Source organism: Trematomus bernacchii, unplaced genomic scaffold (genome assembly GCF_902827165.1).
Source record: "Trematomus bernacchii unplaced genomic scaffold, fTreBer1.1, whole genome shotgun sequence".
NCBI classification, from domain to species: domain Eukaryota; kingdom Metazoa; phylum Chordata; class Actinopteri; order Perciformes; family Nototheniidae; genus Trematomus; species Trematomus bernacchii.
The window spans coordinates 21,189,071-21,210,157 of NW_022987739.1; the positions used below are offsets into that span (position 1 = coordinate 21,189,071).

Consider the following 21,087-nt stretch of genomic DNA (forward strand, 5'->3'; position numbering starts at 1 on the left):
AACAGCGGGGGCGAAGCGCGGGCAGAGGAGGGCTGAGGATGTCAACAAATCAAACGCCCCCTTCATTTTTTCAGACAGGGGGAAACCCCTAGAAAACATTCCATCAGACGACAGAGCTTCCAGATGACATTACATGTAATTTGTTAGATGCTTTATCCAAAGCGTCTTACATACATTCAGTACTGAGGACAATCCCCACAGGAGCAATTTGGGGAGAAGTGTCTTGCCCAGGGACACAACGACATGCTGACTGCAGTGGGACTCGAACTTGCTACCCCCTGATTCAAAGTCCAGCTCACTATTCACTGAGCCACAGCCTCCATCAAACGATTTTTAGTTGGGTGTCTGAATCAGTTGCAAGTGCTGTAGCATTAAGAGGTATTCAAGGTCAAACAGGTCACACACTAACCACATTTTAAGTGGGAGGCATGAAGAAAGAGGAAAATAAACGTCTACCTCACATCTACAGTCAGGATTAAATCGGAAGTGATTGTTTAATTAAAAGAGTTTGGCCAGGGCAGGACGATCCTTTGTACCCAATCGGCGATGCAAATCCACAGATTTAAAGAGTTTTCTGGAAATTAGTACAACCCCCTGACATGTTATTTATGGTTTGAAAGTGCTGACAATTGAAAGTTTGCAAAAGCCGGTTTCTTTTCAACTAATAGAAAACTGCCTTACCACAATTGAAAAATCCTGCCAGCATGCTGCATTCAAACACTTTCGCACAAATCCGGGACTAATAAATATTTCCCTACCTTCCTAATTAGTTTTTACTGCGAACTAATTGCAAATCCTGTCAAAATATCATCACTTTTCCCCTCATTATTTCCAGATCTACCATTTAATAGGAGTGAGTCTCTCATTTTGGTCTCAACCCTTATCTTTTTTACGAGCGAACATATCTCAGGCACTATTTTATGGTCATCTGGCATCCAGAATTTCATGTAATGATGTAACTTCTGCTACTTATACACCTGGGACTAGATGATACGATATTAAATACAGTATATTCCCTGTTAGCCCAACAGCTAAAGTGATAAATGTGTGATGAATGTTGTCTGTTGTCTCTCGCAGGTTGTCCGACAACATGGGATGATATCCGTTGCTGGAATCGTGCTGAGGTGGGACAGGTGGTCAGCGTCTCATGCGCCAATGTCTCCCAGCTGTTTGCTAATAACCAAGGTAAATACAAAAAAATTAAATGTAGGATGTTATTATTGTACTTATGTTGTGTACTTTTTAAGGGGATCTTTGTTATATTATCTTGTATTATTTTATGCATATGCCTCTAACTGTTTTATGTTAGTTTGATGCTTTTGAGGAATTCTAATTGTCATACATTGAAATTATGTTTTGTTTTTCAGAATTATTTATATTTATATTAGCAATCCTGCCAACAGCCAAGCTGAACATATTATTTCCCCTTGTACAGTACAAGTGCTCAGCTCTATTTTTCAACAATATTATCTGTTTTAAGGCCATGTTGAATTTTGGGTTTGTCAAACTGGAGAAAAGAGTGGGATTTAGCTTTTTTAGGATAATGAACTTGTGCAGTTAATCCATTTTTCACTTCCAGATCAGCAGGGTATATTTATATATCAGTTGGGGCCGATGTTATGCTTTCACTGAGTGGTTTATGTAAACTGGATCTTTTTTTTCTGGACTTGGCTGCAGACAGCGCTGCTCTCTCCACTGTTTTCACGACCCCCAACCTTTTCAGACCACAGTCTCATCCAGCTGGCTGGACTAAAGACAACAAAAACATATTTTCTCATGTATCATCAGATGGCCGACAGAGAGAAATAGATATAAAAAAACATGTTTCTGGACTATTGGGAGACAAATGAGGGCAGAAAAGTCTGTGAATTGTCGCAAACCGACCCTGTGGAAATGCAGAGGAGTGGAATAAGAGCCAGTAAAAAAGTATTCATTCATCTACTCAAGCGTAAAATAAAAAATAGTGTGACTACTGTACGTAACTTAAGACTAGTAAGTTGTTTTTAAGTTAAGATTAGAAAAGATAAGATCGTACTTTATTGATCCCAATTTGGGAAATTGTTTATTGTTTAAACAAATAAAAAAACTGATTTTAATCCAATTATAGTACACTTATACATAAGTATACCCAGCTAGAAATGTTTGGTTCTAAAAACATTCTGAGAATGTTACCATTCACTGTTCTAGGAATGTTTTCAGCGGGAAGTTTTCTTTTGGTTCCCAGAATGTTCTTCTGAAAGGTAGGATAACGTTCTCTAAAAACATTCTTAAAATGTTTGGTGATAACATCCTTAAGATGTTTTTGATAACCTTCTTAAGATGTTTTTGATAACATTGTTGCCCTACTATTCTTAAAACGTTTTCAGCGGGACGTTTTATTTTGGTTCCCAGAATGTTCTTCTGAAAGGTAGGATAACGTTCTCTAAAAACATTCTTAAAATATTTTGTGATGACCTTCAAATGTTTTTGATAACATTGTTAGAACATTATGCCCTACTGTTCTTAAAACGTTTTCAGCGGGACGTTTTATTTTGGTTCCCAGAATGTTCTTCTGAAAGGTAGGATAACTTTCTCTAAAAACATTCTTAAAATGCTTGGTAATAACCTTTTTTAATTGTTTTTGATAACATTGTTAGAACATTATGCCCTACTATTCTTAAAACGTTTTCAGCTGCAAGTTACATTTTTTTATGTTGCCAGAATGTTATTATTTTAGAGTAGGATAACGTGCTTTATCGTTCAAATCTATCAGAAGTCCTTTTTTTTAAATGCGACAAGCGGCTAGTACAAGTCACTGTCGGTGTCACATGTACTGGAGGGGACCCAGAATCAGACTCGGAATCAGCTGGTGAAAGTAACATTTGTTTATTAGAAAAGGGGAGCTGGGAGTGGAGGTTAGTTATGGCGGCAGTGGGAAACAGTTGTTCCAGGGTGGGTAGAGAGGCCTGGCTGGTCTTGGGAGTGTGGAAGGCCTTGGATTCCTCCAGAGACAAACAAATGAGTGTGAGGCAAAAGCAGGCAAAGTTGTCAAAGAATATGCTGGTAAAAAGCTAGAGTGGCACACAACAAACCGTTCACGGCAACAATCCGGCAGGGAATGAGTGCAGGCTGCAGGCTTTCATAGTGTGGCTGATGAGCAGGTTGCAGGTGTGGTTGATTGGAGATTGCTCCCAGCCGTGTAGAGCAGACCAGCAGGCAGGGGAGGGAGAGAGAGACACACAGTAGAAACAAACACATACAAACACTAACAGGGGTTTCACGGACGGGCAGTGACAGTCGGTCCGTTCTTCTATATGTCTGTTGGTCTCAAATCTAAAGGGTGCAATAACGATTTTTATCCAATATGCATAAACAGCAGACACTGTTTATACGCAGCCCTCAAAAACCACACACGGCCAGATAGCTTATCTAACAGTTAGAACCTACATACGAGGCACAACCTATATAGTCAGAAAAAAGTGTGATTATTTTCTGATATTTTACACATATGATATTATGAATACTGTGGGCCTACATACCTTAGTGTGATTATAAGTGCATGTGAGTGCATTTTGGCATGCAAATTCGTTTTTATACGTCCTATTCATTGTCTCAATGCGCTCATACATCTTAAGAAGTTTATCACCAAAAATGTTAAGAATGTTTTTAGAGAACGTTATCCTACCTTTCAGAAGAACATTCTGGGAACCAAAATAAAACGTCCCGCTGAAAACGTTTTAAGAACAGTAGGGCATAATGTTCTAACAATGTTATCAAAAACATCTTAAGAAGGTTATCAAAAACATCTTAAGAAGGTTATCAAAAACATCTTAAGAAGGTTATCACCTAGCATTTCAAGAATGTTTTTAAAGAACGTTTCCTACCTTTCAGAAGAACATTCTGCGAACCAAAATAAAACGTCCCGCTGAAAACATTCCTAGAACAATGAATGGTAACAAACATTTCTAGCTGGGAACTCACACATGCCACCGCAAACATGCAATATCTGCTTACAGCTTATCATGAATTACGTACTTGTTTGTTTTTTTCAAAAGGAAAATATGGTGACATCAGATTTTTTTAAAACATCCTTTTCAAACAAATGCAACAAGTTGTTTTTTTAAAGTGCTCTAGCAAAAAATCTGATGTTGACCATGACCTGTTAATATTTGCCATCACAGGAACGTTTTATAAAAAAATAATAACATCCTGAAAACATTAAAGGAACATTTTATAAAACACTTTCTGTCATCTCAGGCCTCAATAACATCCTGAAAACATTTTCAGAATGTTTCTTGGAGAATGTTCTTCATTTGTTATCATGTAACATTGAGGGAACGTTTCATAAAGAACATCTTTAATGTGTTACCCCAACAACGTCCAAAACACATCCTTAGAATGTTGCAGGCAAAACGTTCCACCTTTGTTAACATATCACATTAAAGGAACATTTTATAAAAAGACTTTCTGTCATCTCAGGCCTGAATAACATCCTCAAAACATCCTCTGAATGTTGCAGTTAAAACGTTATGTCTTAGTTAACCTTAAACCTTATAGGAACATTATTTGAAATAATAAACATCCTAAAAAGGTTCTTTGAACATCAGATTAAAACGTTTCTTTAAAACATTATTAGAACCTGTAGGTAATGTTAGCCAAAGTTGTGAGAACGTTCTCCGCTAGCTGGGTAACTTGTTCTCTAAAAAACCTATTTAATTCGTTTTACATCAAAATGTGCATTCATGTGCAGGATCTTCAGGCAACAGGACACGATTTTATATTAGAAGCATTCTGGTTTTCATTTTCAATCCAATCAGTATTGACCAATCACGTTTGAGTGGGCTTTAGCTGAATGCAGGTAAACCAAAAGGGAACTTTCGAGTTAAAATTAAATCAATGGAACCATCAGCTATCTGTCTGACAACAATTGAGCTTCAATTAGCTAGACATTAGCTTGTAAACCAGCTATCTGATCGCCTTTCAAATCCAGCTCCAGTCTTAAATGTCAGGTTTCTAATCAGACATAAAAACCTATTGCCTGATGCATGGAAAGTATATCTGCGGGTTACACCCCAGAAACACAGCCCATTGCCCCCCGTGTTTTATCTTCAGACCAATAGCTCATGAGTTCTGAGATGGAAAGATCATGATCTGGTTTATTAACTAACGTATTTTTGTTGCCTAAAATCGGAAATTAGGATGTGAGTCATGGTCTCCATCTTAAATTGTGTACTATCTATTGCAGAAGCGATAGTCAAAATAATGTTATGGGGTATATGATTTAATACAATGAAAAATGTCTTAATTTTAAGAAAATGGGGTTTAATATTGATATTTAAGCCTCAATAAGCCATCATCCATTTGGCTCTAGTATATATAAATCTTATATATATATATATATACATAATTGTCTTTATTCCAGTCCTACCAGTAGTTCCAAGTCAGTGTTGGTGAAAAAAAGTTCACAGAATAGTCAGTAGTAGGCACAGAGCATGTGCAGTATGTCGGATGATGGATGAAGAAATTATGCTGATTCCAACAGCAGTGAGAGTAAAATACACACACAGTAGTGAAAGTTAGACGTATACTCAACATGGTTCAGAACACTTAAGGAGGCAGGGGTTGCCGTTGACGACCTCATAACTCAATACTAGTGGGTTCTTGGACCCCACTGGATTCCCGCCTCCACAGACACCCTGATAAGTTAAATCACTGTAGCGGTGGAGTTCGATCCAGTCCATCCAACAGGAGGCTGCATGCAGAGAAAAAACTGAATTGGAAAATCAAAGAGTTCACTGTAAGAGCCAAGAGCATGAGGAAGGAATTGGCGCTGCTTGTTAAGCATGGCGGTCGGAGCACTAGCGCCCTCCCGGGAGCCCCAAGCCTTTAACCTCCATTCACATCCAGCGTTGGCTGCGGGCCTGCAGGCTCTACACGCTACGTTATACTGAGGCTAATGCAGCTGGTTATCTGTAAACCCACCCACGACTCAAACCCCCACACTCTGCTCGCTCTGTGGTGCTAAAGGAACCGGACAGGCATTTTCTCAGCAAGAAACTAAAATCTGTAATTTCACTGAGAACTTTTCATCCTCTGTCTTGTAAACACGGATTCACAAAGAAAACTGGATGACCTTGTGTGCGTCATGAATGCAGTGGAGCTCGGTGAGATGAGTGAGCGCGTCATGCTAACTGCAGGCCATGGTGGGAGAACATGGCTGCAAATATGCCTCATTTACTGTAAATGTATCATTTACCGCCTTCACCTGATCAGACTACTTTCAGTATTAGCTAGAGCCCTTAGGAAAGTTAACAATACACTTTTGGTTTAATTATGTTAGAAGGTTAATCACAGAAAACATGTACTGATATCTTTTCAACTTAGCATGCTACAAGTTTACCTCTGCCGTTAGCATAATAGCTTTCCAAGTTCACCAGCACAATTTAGCATGTTTAAATCTTTCTGAATCCAATTGATACACTTGTAATGTTGCTATTTACTGTGCTGTACAATCTTACAATCTGGGTTCAAATGAAGATAGGTTGTTTATTCACTGCATATATTTGTATTACTTTAAAGGACTCAAACACAAACACGCTAACCCCACACATCAGCAGCTTATTTTCTTTTTCAAATACAGTAACTTTGTATCACGTGAAGCTTTGATCAGTCAAGAAATCATAGAAATCTATTTTTGGGGGACTTAAATCAGGATCACATTTTTCTTCTTCTCATTTATTCCCCTTTTTGGGTTGTGTAATTTGTGCAGTATGTCAAAATAGAAGATCACAAAATACAGAAGCTGTATTTGACTTACAGTACAGTAGGATTATATTAATAGTTTTCACAAATGCAATAATTAAGAAGAGCTTCATTTATCCAAGAAGATTGTGAAAGTAATTGACCTTTTTTTAAATTGTCCAAACACATTTTTAACAATAAAAAGAGAGGAAAAACATAAAAGTAATGGTCATAGAACTTTTAACACACTAACGATTAATTTGTATTCCCTCCCAAGACCCACCCAGTGTCAGAAGAATGTTTAGTACTGTATGTATGTGAGAGTCAAAGTGATGACATGTGTTTGTCATCTGTCCTCCCCATAGGAGGTGCGTGTCCAACCGCTCACATCATTAACAGGCAGATGGGTTAACCCTAACCCTCATTGTGCAGCCCGCTGAATCCTAATGAATAGCAGAAGCGTTATTTCACGTCTGAGAAACTACTCTCGTGTTGTGATTGTAGTTCACCTGTAAAGGGAAAACAGGAGAATCTATAAGGGTGAATAGAGAGATTTCTATTATTATTAGTCATCCCTGTGTCAGTAAATCTAATAGACTTCATCAGGAAAGCTCCATATTAATTAATCTAAATGGCAACAAATGGAAAACAAATCAGCCATCCTACTTTATTTGCATGTTAAATATGATGCTATTAAACAAACATTGTGTTTGTGCTGTCTATTGTTGATTGAACATTTAAGGAATACTAAACCCCTAAATGACCATTTGTTTATCAACGACTAAAACGCCGGGTTACGTATTGTAACCCTTGTTATATTAACACAGGCGGAGCCCTCTACTGGACTCTATGGGTACTACCTTATCATGCAAGCATTCACCTACTGAGATTTCTATAGACGTAGCCGGCCCCGGGGCGGGCCTACCTGAATGCGTGCGCATCTCACTTCCGTATAAAAGGAGGCCTCGCCTCCTGACCACCATCCTACACCACTCTTCAGCGAGCGGTATAGGACAGACAGTGCCCCCAAGGTAGAGGGCTCCGCCTGTGTTAATATAACAAGGGTTACAATACGTAACCCGGCGTTATATCTCTCACAGGCTCCGCCCTCTACTGGACTCTATGGGTACAGTGGGCGGAGCCCCGATGTATGCACGCACTGTCGTCCAGCACACCGTTCCACCTCACTGTCCCTGACCGGCTTTAGCAGCCACTGCGCCTCACTCACCTCTCCCTCGGTTGTAACCGTGGAGAAGTCCGGGCTGCGGCCGATAGAGCACACCCTGACGCGCTTGCCTCGCAAAAAAGTGTGCTCAAAAATAGTGCTGAGGACTCCCCTGCGTCTGCCCATAGGCAGACAGGGAAAGTCCGCAGCCCTGTATGGGTTCACTATGCACTCTCCCTCCTGAGTCCCTAAAGAGCACGGGGAGAACGCAAGTGCCCCCTATGTCCCCCCACTCAGCCACTGACCCTGTGCAGAGTGTGTAGGGACTATAGTATGGAGGGCTCTCCCCCTCCTGCCCCCAGGCAGGCGAGGGGAGCCCTTCAGCCCTGTAAGGGCCCAGAGCGCATTACATCACCCCGCAACCCTCCAGGGGTCCGGAGAAATGTAAGCGCATTTACGCCCGGGGAGGGGGTCAGATGCCCACTGACCCACAGCCCCCCCCCTCCTCACCAGTCCTGTGTTGCCCCAGCAAGCACAGACGTTGAGAAAGAGCCAGACATATCCAAGAGATAAAACTTTATGAAGGGGCCTGGCGTTGACCAAGACGCCGCCGTGCATATATCCTCCACACTCACACCGCTGAATAAGGCTGTTGATGCAGCCACAGCTCGTGTGGAGTGCGCACGGACCCCCATGGGACAGGCTCTCCCTGCCTGCTTGTAGGCGTGTGCAATGGCTTCGCAAAGCCAGCCTGCCAGGCGTTTCTTGGACAGAGCTTTTCCAGTCACCCCGCCCCCGAAGCACACAAACAGCTGTTCAGTGCGTCTCAGGGTAGCTGTGCGCTCTACATAATATGCTAACGCGCGCACCGGGCAGAGGAGGTGTCATTTAGCTTCCCTAGCCCCACCATGGGGTGGAAGACTAAAACCCCCCAACTGAATAGCCCCGACCTGAACGCACTCCTTAGGCTCTTGGGCACAAAGGAGGGGTTCGGTCTGAGTGTCGCCCCACTCTGGTCACCCCGAATCAGTAAACAGCTCGGGTGCACCGACAGAGCGGTTAACACGGACACTCTTTTGGCTGACGTTAAGGCAAGTAGCAACGCTGTCTTCCACGACAGTGCTTTTAGGGAGGAGAGCTCAAGAGGCTCAAAAGGCTCCGTGACCAGAGCCTCGAGCACCAGCGGCAGGTCCCACTGTGGGGCGGAGGCGTGCACTACCGGGCGCAGCCTCCTGACCCCCTGTAAAAACCGCAACATCAGTGGATGAGAGAAGGCTGACCTGCCGTTGAATCCCTCATGACAGGACGAGATGGCTGCTGCATACACTTTCACTGTGGAATGAGCAAGCCCTCTGTCCACCAGTAACTGTAAGAAGGATCAAATAGAGTCCAACTCACAAGATAGGGGCTCTATTCCCCGCTCCTCACACCAATGCTGGAATCTCAGCCACCTTGGCCTGTAACAGGCTGTGGTGGATTCTGCTCTAGCTGCCTGGATAGTCTGAATAACGCTGTCGGACAATCCACCCTGTCTCAGCCTGTCCCTCTCAGGAGCCAAGCCTGAAGAGGACGGCCCAGAGTGGGTAACGCCCCGATTGCACCTGCCTCTCGAGACATCGCCCCCCAGAACTGGGGGATCGCCTAGGGCTGGCCCACCTTCATCTGTGTCATTTCTGAGTACCACGGAGCCCCGACGCGATCCGGTGCCACCAGAATGACTGCCAGACGTTCTCGCCTCACTCTCCCCAGGAGAGGGAGAATGAGACGCAGCGGTGGAAAGGCGTATAGCAGCTTCCTTGGCCATGGCTCGTGTGCAAACGCGTCCACCCCCAAAGGCGGGTCGTCGCTCAGGGCCATGGAGAACCACAGGGCACAGTGGCTGTTGTGCCGGCTGGCGAACAGATCCACTTCCGCTCTCCCGAACTGGGCCCAGATCTGCTTCACCACCTCCGGGTGAAGCGTCCATTCGCCTGGCAGGGGCCCCCCTGTTCTCCAGTCCCGGGATATGGAGGGCTCTCAGAGATAACACCACCTCTGAAGCCCATAACCACAGCCTCTCCGCTGTGGCCAACAAGGCGGCGGAGCGGACTCCGCCCTGCCTGTTGATATAAGCCACTGTGGTGCTGTTGTCGCACCTGACCATTACATGTCTCCCTTGAATTAGGGTCATGAAATGCCGGAGGACTAACACTACCGCCCGTAGCTCTAGGAGGTTGCTGTGTCGAGACTCCATAGAGCCCAGCGCCCACCTATAGCCCTCTTCAGGCAGGTCCCTCCCCATCCTGTTCTGGATGTCCGTGAACACTGTGATGTAGGAGGTCACCCGTCCCAGTGGAGACCCCCTCCGGAGGTGATCCGGGGACCCCCAAAACCGGAGGTTGCCCTCCACTGAGGGGGGGATGGTCACCAGCCGCCGTTTGTGCCTCTTGGGATCCAAACGCAGGCTGGAGAACCACCTCTGCAGGCGGCGCATATGTAGTAACCCCAGCGGGACCACAATGTGAGCAGCCGCCATGAGACCCAGAGTCTGCATGACAGTTAAAGCTGTCACTGTCGCCCCCTGTCACAGCCTGTGCACCGCCCGGAGAAGGGACGCACGTCTGCTCTCTGACAGGGTGGCGCGTAGCGCGTCTGCATCGAGCACCACTCCCAAATACAACGCCTGTTGGTGAGGTATGGGGGTGCTCTTTTTCCAATTGATCGCAAAGCCTAATTTGGTTAGGTGTGTGATCAATCGTGCTGTGCAAAACATTGCCTGTTCCCGGGACCCAGCCATGACTATGAGGTTGTCTAGGTAAAAGAAAACTCTCATGCCGTGGGCGCGCAGCGGTTAAAGCGCTGTGGCCACACATTTGCTGAATGTGCGTGGGGATAGGGAATAGCCGAACGGCAGCCTGTTGTACTCGTAGGCTATCCCCTGGAAGGCAAAACGCAGATACTTTCTGTGCTCTGGAGCAATTTCTACATGAAAGTACGCGTCTTTCTGTTTCATAGTTACCATGCGGAATTTCCTGCAGGAAATGTGGCGATTCAGGCCGCGGAGATCTAGAATAGGTCTGAATTCCCCTGTCTTCCTGAAAACCAGGAAGTACATGGAATAAAGACCCTTTTCTCTGTGCTGAGGGTGCACAACAGACACAGCCTGCTTCTGCCCCAGAGCCTGAATCTCTGCTGAGAGGAAACCCATCTCCTCCTGGGAGGACAGATTTACCTCTCGCATGCCCATAAAAGGAGGTGGGACGCTGCGAAACTGGAGTGAATAGCCCCGTTTCAGCGACCTGTTCATCCACCCTATTAGTACACAGCTGAGTTTCCATTCCCCATAACATTGTGTTTATGTACAAGCCCTCAGCTGTGGAGCCGCAGCTATGAAGCTGTGATACTCTCTGGTGACCCGTTCCGCCGCAAAACTCCCCATGAATGGAAGATTTGCCCATGGAGGGTCGACACAGAAAGGGCCGATTATTTACTGAGGTACTGAACGCACCGCCTCACGCTCTTGTGTGTGCGCGCGCTCCACCATAATGCTGTTCTCACCACTACGGTAAACGGCATTAATCGGAGTTTTTATAGGCGTAGTGTGTTTTTACTAAGGTCCCTGAACGCACCGCCACGCGCTCTTGTGTGAGTGCCATGGATGTATAATAAGAACTGGATACAGCGTGGGAGGCGGGGCCTCATTCATTCCTATGAGAGTTGCTCATTCGCGCATGATGATAAAATGGCCCAACTTTTGAGAGAGCGAAACGTCACAGATTACCCGGCATGCCTGAGAAGTACCCGTATGTGCGCTCATAGCGCATGTGCAACTTTAACCATGCCCCCCAAAATGCTCGTTCACATCAAGCACGTCAATTTGCATACACGTAACAGCACCGCACGTTCATGACAGCATGGTAATGGATTGTTGTTATTATGATAGATTTGATATTAACGAGGCGGCAGTTAGCAGCTAGCGGTTAGCTAGTAATTATGCTAATTTACACATCAATCGTTATGTACTTTTATATTACGCTGTAACAGGATCTAGTGATATCCAAGCAACAGAGCTTCATTTAGCATGAAATAATTATTGCACTGTGTATATATATATATATATATATATGTATATATACATATATATATATATATATATGTATATATATATATGTATATATATATATGTATATATATATATGTATATGTATATATGTATATATGTATATATACATATGTATATATATATATGTATATATATGTATATATGTATATATATATATGTATATATATATATGTATATATATATATACAGTGCAATAAGCTTCTTAGTGCAATAAGAAGCTACAGGGACGTTAATCTACGTCGGTAATATTAACTTTAGTTAATACAACATTTACGGTACAAGATTTAATAATACAGCCCATGTAGTATAATATTTTACAAATGATGAATTACAGCAAACATGTGCAATATATCCATTATTACAGCTCCGTGGGCTGGCAGTAAGGCGATATGGGTCCGTTCTTATTGTGCATCCATGGGTAAAGATAAACGCATGTAGTGCTGAACACGTAACATGAACGTGCCGGGCGGCGCGGTCCCGTGGGTTAGATGCGCGTTCATAATGCAGAGGGAAATAACTCACAGAATAACGTTATTAGCACATTTTTACAACTTGAGGAACGAATGTTTTTAATAAGGGCTATACAAGTGTTCATACTGGGTAGTTTATTTAGTTTAAAAAAAATTATCCAACGATTTACAGACCACTCTTTCCCCATGTAAGTCAATGGGAAAAAGTGTTTCCGGGCCTGGCAACCAAAAGGAAGTGTAGTACCGCCGTTTGGCCACCACGAATATTTCCATCTGAGTCCGGCGCACTTCCTGGGGGCTTGGTGAGTGCGGGCTCCGCCATAATGCAGCCTTTACCACTACGGTAAACTGCATTAACTGGAGTCTTTGCTCTAGGCGTAGTGTGTTCTCTGACAGCAATACGCCGGCCATAATGTCCCTGTAACCGCATAGCGCTTTCCTTTAGATAGCACTCCCTGCGGTTCATCCCTCTCATCTGCGCATGCCCACTAGTCACCTCCTTTACAGGAGCTACAGCTGGGGCAGCGAATGGGGAATTTGTACGGTTAACATTGTGTGTAAGTGTAGCATTTGTGAAAACAAAAGACACCTAGATTTGGATACAGATCAACCTCATTTTTATTTAGAAAACGTAGTGATCTGTGCATTGTACAGGGAGGAGGCGGGATTCGCCCTCTCGTCCCGGGCGGAGAGATTTTCTCCCCCCGCCAGACAGCTCCGTAAAGACGGAGCACCCCACCCGGCCGCTCTCTGCTGCTGCGGAGCCTGCCGGGGCTGGGCAGCCCGTCCCCGTGAGTGCCGACACGCCGGTTCCACGGGGTGGGCCAAATACCCCTTTCACACCAACGCAACTCCGGTTCAAGCTCCGTGCTAGAGCTTTTCAGGTTCGGAACCGGTACTTCGGTTTAGCTCCGGCTCTTTTCACACCGCTCAGAGACCGACTGGTGCTGCCGCTGCTGCGTCATGACGTCACAGTTTACGTCGCTGATTTTCTCCCCAACGGAGCTCACCTCACAACAACAACGGGCCGGGGACTGCGTTGCTTTTAATCATACGAAGCCAGATTAAATTAAATAACGACTTCTCCAACCTTATACTTTTCTCCAGAGTGCCGTGGTTCATTGTTTATTAATGTGTTTCAGCGGCATTTACCGACCGCTGCAGTGCTGACTGCTCTTCAACGGGAGTGTATTCCCCCGTTAGCTCCGGGTTAGCTCACACGGCTCTAAAGTATTCACTGTCTGACAGTGACTGTCACACAAGCAGCTGTTACATATCCCCAGTTCCCCTTAAGTGAATGTGTGTCAGTCTGAATTGACGCTGTTTGGTGTCAGTCTGAATTGACGCTGTTTGGCATCACAACGCTGTTATGAAAGTTTCTCTGGTATAACATGGGTGATGTTAGCATAGCAACCGAAGCTAAACTGACTACTTGCTAAGCCGTTTTATACAGGCACTTTTTACCGGCGTATTTTTCATTATGATTCTACTTGTGATAGTCGGACATGACAACCTGTGCAGCCCATGTATTGATTCCATCCGATAGCTGCTATAATAACAAACAAAACGTCTGCCTGCTCTCCACAATGATCAATAACAGCGAACGGATGGTCAAAGTAAGGTACAAATAAACAGAATCACACGAAGCCTGGTGAGTGTTGCCTGACTTTATAAAGCGTGTTTTTTTTTTACAAGTGTGTGGTTGCGTTCTAGTCACTTTTGCTCAGCACTACTGCTGGTTACAACTTTTATTTGCCGTACTCGCCTTAACTGTTAGCTCAGGTTAATCTCGCCCCCCTCCGACGTAAGCGGTTCTTGCTTCTACACGGACAACTTTTTGGTGCTCGAAACGAACCGGATTCCGGAGCTTAGAGGCTGCTCCGCTGCGGTGTGAACAGGAAAACCCGGTGCTTTTCAAGCACCAGCACCGAACCGGCCCCGAAACACTGTTGGTGTGAATGGGGTATAAGAGGTGGAGGGCGCCGCGGGCACGGGATCTCCGTGCTGGCACCTCTCCCTTCGTCTCACCGTCGCGCTGCGCTCTCTCGTCTGCAGGCCTGTGGAGTAGAGATGGGCGAGTCCTGATTCATCCGGATCATTAACCCGGATCCTAGAAATGAGCTGGTCGTGACGAGTCTCCCCTCTCCATTAACCCGAGTCCTTGAGTCCCACACTTGGTGTGACGTACAAATTAAAACTATAAATTGCGTCACTCGCTACTCTCTTTATAACATGTAAAATCACATTACAACGTACCCCAGTCCATCTACCTACCCTTTAGCAAGTATACAGGATAGCTGCCTGCCAGAAGTTATCGTTTGGCTCAGGGGAGGGGACGCGGATCAGTGAAACTTCCTGCAGACTCGTGGGGACTCAGAGGAGCCGACGGCTCCTAACCGTAATAGCATAGCAGATCCAGAGATCCATACTCGTCATGTGCACGAGCATAGCCCCTCCTCCAGCACCCGGCTCCCGCGCTATCAACAGCAGACTCGCAGACTCGCAGATTCGCAGATTCGCAGATTCGCAAATCCTGACTCGCTGCAACACACAGCGGATCAGACTCGTGCGGACTCGGAGCCGTAACCATATAGCAGCAGATCCAGAGATCCAGCAGACTCGTCGTCATGCACGAGTCCACAGCAGACTCAGATTCGCAAATCCTGACTCGTGCGGACTCGGAGCCGTATATAGCAGCAGATCCAGAGATCCAGCAGACTCGTCCTCATGCACGAGTCAACAGCAGACTCAGATTCGCCAAATCGCAAAATAACCCTTTTTTTTGTGATCAACATTTTTTATTAAAGCAAAAATACACTGTGTAGCGGAGGTTAATATAACGTCAGTTTAATAGATAGATAGATAGATAGTACTTTATTGATCCCAAATTGGGAAATTGTTGTTACAGCAGCATAAAAGGCATTTTACAATAAAACAAAACTACAAAATATACAAGAATAGAAAGAAAAATAAAATAAAATATAAAATATACATGTCGAAATAGAAAATATACATGCAGATATTATATATATATATATACAAATATATATATATATTCAAAATATATGGAATAATAATATGCTCGTGAAATGCATCAACTTTTCGGTTTCACCAATAGGATTTCTACGGTCTTGGTGATGCTGACTCATATGACTCAAATGACTCGTATGATCCGGATCTCTTCAATGACTGACTCAGAAGACCCTGAGTCCGTAAAAGGATCCGGATTTGCCATCTCTACTGTGGAGGAGTGCGCGCCGCGGTGACTCTTCTCTCTACTGAGGTCTTTGAACGCACCGCGGCCCGCCCTCAGGGGAGGGGGGCCGCGCGCGCCGTCACAATGCCCTCTCTTTGAAACGGACATTATGAGGAAAAGTGGAATTGTGGAGAGAGATGACTCTTACTCTGAGATAAATGCAACCGTGTTTACTGAATGCATTTTCCCACACACACACACACACCACTCCAGAACTAGAGTTTACAAACGTAAACCACCGTTCTCCTGCGGAGGTCCCTGAACGCACCGCGGCCACTCTTACGAGGGCCGCGCGCCCACGTATTAACGCTGTATTTCCCATTCAACGGTGAAATGCATTAATCGGAGCTATTATACCAGGCAAGGTGTGTTTTCTGACAACAGCACGCCGGCAATAGCGTCTCTTGAACCCGCACAGTGCTTTGACAGCACTCGGTTTATCCCACTCACGTGCACATACCCACCTGCTGGCTCCCTATACTGGGGTTTACAGCAGAGGCGGGGAGTGTATGACAGTGTTTCTTCCTCTGGGGATGGGCAAGAAGCAGCCACGCTGCGATTACTCCTTATCCCGTGAGCAAGGAGATCGATCCAAAGAGCCCTTCCGTAAACACGGGGGCTCCCAGGAGATCAACACGGTCCTCTTTGGAAAGTGCCATGCGGCGTGATATCCCAGGGACATCACACGGCAGGCAGCGGCGGCGGTGGCCTGTGATGAAGTAGGGTCGCCCCTATATCATGTGAAGCCACCAAGCACCGGTCCCCCAAAGGGAACCGGGCCTGGGGCAAGGCCCGTGGACCAAGCTACTTATTCGGCCTTGCGGCCCAATAATCGCTCTGACCTTGTGAGGCGGGGGCATCTCTAGCAATGAACGAGTAGCCCACACACCCGCCGCCATGATCATCATCCAGGGAGAGTACAGCCCTGGGCGGTGGACTTCCATGGACGCCGGACCCGGAAGGAATGGCGAACGTGAATTGCACCGCCTCGGCCATATCCTGGTCCCCCACACTCGAAGCAGAGGTGGTGGGGATCGACGCCCGCTATTTAATCCAGGGCATGATTTCAAAAAATACTTGTTTTCTTTCTTCCTTTCTCTCAAATAATACGTCTCGGACTCAGTGCTAGGCTATCACCTCCGCTCGCTGAAGAGTAAAGGATGGTGGTCAGGAGGCGAGGCCTCCTTTTATACGGAAGTGAGATGCGCACGCATTCAGGTAGGCCCGCCCCGGGGCCGGCTACGTCTATAGAAATCTCAGTAGGTGAATGCTTGCATGATAAGGTAGTACCCATAGAGTCCAGTAGAGGGCGGAGCCTGTGAGAGATATAACCTCTGTTTCCTTGAATTTGAGTAGAACAAGCAGATTTCTCTGGTCAAATGCTTACCCAACACAGGCAATTTCGCTTAAAACGTACTATTTAACGGTTAAAATATCAGACGTTTTTGAGATTGTGTGCTTATACTGTAGTCTTAGCCTGCTCTAACCTGGCTCAGAAATATTAACGAAAGTCTGCAATCCCCGGGTCTAGACTTTCTAATGAAGGAAATATCTAAGTGGTTTCTCTGTGCCCTGTCACATTTCAGTTCTTCATTGTTTTGTCCCAATCATTTTGATGTTGAAAAAGGAAAGAGCCTTCAAATGTTGGCACGGACAGGATTGTCCACATACTTGAGGAGACTATAATTCAGATAGTGGCTCTCAGCAACATAAATGTTCCACAACAGATCCAGAAACGATGTTCAGTTTTCAGAACAATCCATGGATTCCGAAGTGGACAGTTTTTGGGATAATTTCTTTAACCGAAAGGAGTTGCTTTTTTCAAATGTAATTCTTCCATCATCCAAACTAAAATAGATTAATTTCAATTTCCTGTCCAGTGAAGATGGAACCACCAAGAGTCGTTAATCTTTTTCTCTTTCTGTTTACATTGCCTTGCCAACTGTCTGAAGTCCACCCAGCATTCCCAAGTCGGACTTTCTCCTCAAATTGGAATACTTGTTTTAGTGCTGTCTATCAGTCATTTATTTAGTTTCCCCCTACCCTACTTTTTGGGTGACTGATTAGTGCCACTTATCTCCCTTTTTACTGTTTTGGGTAATCCTCCTAGTTGTGTTTTTGTGTCGACATCCTAGGTTCCTCTGCCTCCCCTGGAGTCTTTTTGTTGGCAGATACCCTTCTGTCCTTGCCACTGAGAAGTGTATGTGTATTTTTAGGTTACATCTACAGGAACTGCACCGAGGATGGCTGGTCTGATCTCTACCCCTCCTATGAGGACGCCTGCGAGTTCACAGAGTACGAAGAGACAGAACCAGAGGTAGCTATTTGAATTGATTACTACTGTGAAATATTCTACAGGTAAATAAACGGCACCATCTGTCAGTCCATTATCATCAGGTTTTTTGTCTGGTTGACATTGTGTGAATATGTTAATGATACCAAAACATATTGATATAATTTACAGCATCACTACTGGCGGATATTTGAGGACTAATCTTTTTCTTCTTTTTTTTCATAGAAAGATTAATATTTTAAACAAGGAATTTTGATTACTAGCCTTCCAATACTCAGCCAATGATTTTGCTTTTAATGGTTAAGTAGTAAGGCCAAAGATGTACTCACGATACAGATATTATTTGAGGCAGTGTTAAAAAGATTATTTTTCTGAGGCATCAACATGAACCTTCCTAAACTGTCAAAGCTGGTATAAGGTCAACAAAATGTCCTATTTTTAACATGAAAAACGGTCTCTTGCTGTTGAGGAAATGTTGACTTTCTATGTGAAGCAAAAGAGTAAGAAAGCGATGTTGTACAGACTGTCTGGGAAGAGGTCAGGATGAATAATTAGAGCGCCTGTTCTCACTGCTTTTCCTAAGAAGAATGTTGTAAAATCAATCTATCTTATTACAAGTGCAAATCCTCTGTCAAAGGTGAACAAAAATAGACTCGAAAATGTAATAACTTGTGGTGCAGTTTCTTAAAGTGAAGAATCGAGCAACACACTATGAGTGTGGACGGCATATTTAAAATTAATCCTAAACCATCATCAAATAACTCCCTAAAGTTTCGGATTAACCTCAACCCTTTTAAAGTAGTGTATAGCGCTAACCAGTTGATTTTGTTATCTACTATACTTTGTGTCTCTTCAGGGCCGCCCCTCCCCACATCTTATGCGCAAATGTGGCGCAATTATGTGCACCACAGGGGGGGTGGGGGAGAGGGGGGGGGGGGGGGGGTGGGTGTGGTGCTCATGACAACATTTCACCTAGGGCCAGGGACAGCACTGTACCTCACTGTATAACACACCGCCAGCCAGAATGACTACCCTTACAAATCTTTTTTTTTTGCATCCCATTGGCAATGAATGTGGCTGTGGCAGATTTACAAGGGCTACAAAGGACTTTACAGGAAGTTAGTAATCTTCGCATTCGAGAAATGTATTGAAGGTCCACTAATACTAGTTACAAAGCCAGATTTGGAAGCCTGCAATTCTGGCTTTTCCTGCCCTAAACCCTAGCCCTAACCAATTTCATACAAGTGTAAGCTACATTTCACTTACTGTAGATCACACTGTTCAACTTAGTTTTCTCATAACATTAATTAGCACTTAGGATGGGTTTGAATAGTGTGAGTGAGCAATTAACAGTTATTACGTACAATATATGCTAACATTTGTTGTTTTTTTGTTTGTTTTTTCAGACAACATACTTCTCAAACTTCAAACAGGTGTACACCGCTGGCTACGCTACCTCCCTCATCTCTCTTATATCAGCTATTTTTGTCTTCACTGTTTTCAGGTAAGACTGAAATCTGTCTTTTTTTATTAAAGCATGACCATGATTGAGCAGTAAGCTTAAGAATATGTTTATTATTGTAAACATGATGACAAAGGTCAATAACCTTAACAAAGTAAGGTTTAGTTTCTCTAAATGTAACCTAATGATTTTTGTTCCTGAACCTATCCAAACCATTTTAAACATAATATGCGTACTTAGCATTCATTTGAAACCGTTTTGGATACAGATTGGTACAGATAAAAATGCATGAACATAAGAGTATGGAGACGGCATATTGAAAAGTTATAATTTTTTTCCTGTATTTCAAGGACGCAGTTGTTTTCCCTTCAAAATATACTTGCTATACTTAACTCAAAACACAATGTCCAAAGCTACCAGGCTTACAAATAATTTCTTGCATATACCCTACATGTGTTTACAAAGATATACCTCCTTTTAAGAAATGAAAAACGTTTTTTTTTGCGTTCTCAGGAAGTTTCACTGCACCAGGAATTACATCCACATGAACCTTTTCTTCTCCTTCATCCTGAGAGCGAGCGCTGTCTTCATTAAAGATGGCGTTCTTTTTTCAGATGTAAACCTGGACCACTGCTCCATGTCCACTGTGAGTGTGAAACCCCACTGTAGGTCCATTAGTGTGTCTATATTTACCCATGAAGGACTCATCCTTTACAAATGTGAAACCATGGCTTCAATTCGATATAGAAAGAAAACGGGTCACGCAACAAGTAGTTTTGTCCTGTATTCTAAAATCCAGCTTGGAAGGAAACACATAAAGCAGTCAAATGCTCTCATGTCTCAAAAGTGAAGAGTGAAGATGAGGAGAGCGACGTTTTTGGTTAGGTAACACTTTCGGGAATCCTAGGGATTGTGGTACTTTTAGATCAGTTAAAAAAATTACAAGGAAATAAAGTACTAATATATAAAGAATTATAATTTAAATGAAAGGAAGGAAATCAGAGAGGAAAGAAGATGAGGACAAAAGTAAAATGGGAAGAAAGGATAAAGAAAGAAATCAATATTTTATCTCAGGTGGGATGTACAGAATTAGGATTGATAGAATAAATCACAAAAACTTGAAACTAAATGACTTCTTTCATGTGATACAGTCTGTTGGTTGTGTGAGGAGGAAAGATAACCTGCATGTTGTTTTACTGGCACGAATCTCACAAACTCATAAGAGCTTATTATCATAGAGGGCGAAAACGAATAGGCTTGACATGCTGGGAGTGACTAAGCGGAGCCTGAGAGAGCATTAATGACAAGTGTTTCTCCTACTTTTCTACTGATGAGGACGCATGGAGAAATGATAAGTGCCCCTCTTGTTTGGCTATGAGGGACCAGCGTCAGCAAATCACCATCACTGCTTTGGTCAAAAAGAGCCATCAGAGAGACAAGAAGACGAGACAAAGCTGCTGTGCTCTATCTGAACCAAAAACAAAACTCGGAGGGAAAAGACAGGAAAATAGTGACAGGAAAATTGCTGAAAAATAGATCAGGAGTTGGTGTTGTTTAGAATGAGATTTCACCAGCCAAACACTACATTTGGCCACACACATTGATGTGTTCATATCCTC

General features: G+C 44.0%; 1 protein-coding gene across 1 annotated transcript in view; it reads left to right on the forward strand.

Annotated features, from left to right (window-relative positions):
* The window catches only part of ghrhrb (growth hormone releasing hormone receptor b), a 55,366-nt gene that overhangs the window by 27,083 nt on the left and 7,196 nt on the right, over window positions 1-21,087 (forward strand). The window contains exons 3-6 of the mRNA XM_034147266.1: window positions 1,078-1,185; window positions 17,930-18,030; window positions 19,413-19,510; window positions 19,982-20,114. Coding sequence (XP_034003157.1) covers window positions 1,078-1,185; window positions 17,930-18,030; window positions 19,413-19,510; window positions 19,982-20,114 — 440 coding nt within the window. The remainder of the gene's footprint in view (window positions 1-1,077; window positions 1,186-17,929; window positions 18,031-19,412; window positions 19,511-19,981; window positions 20,115-21,087) is intronic.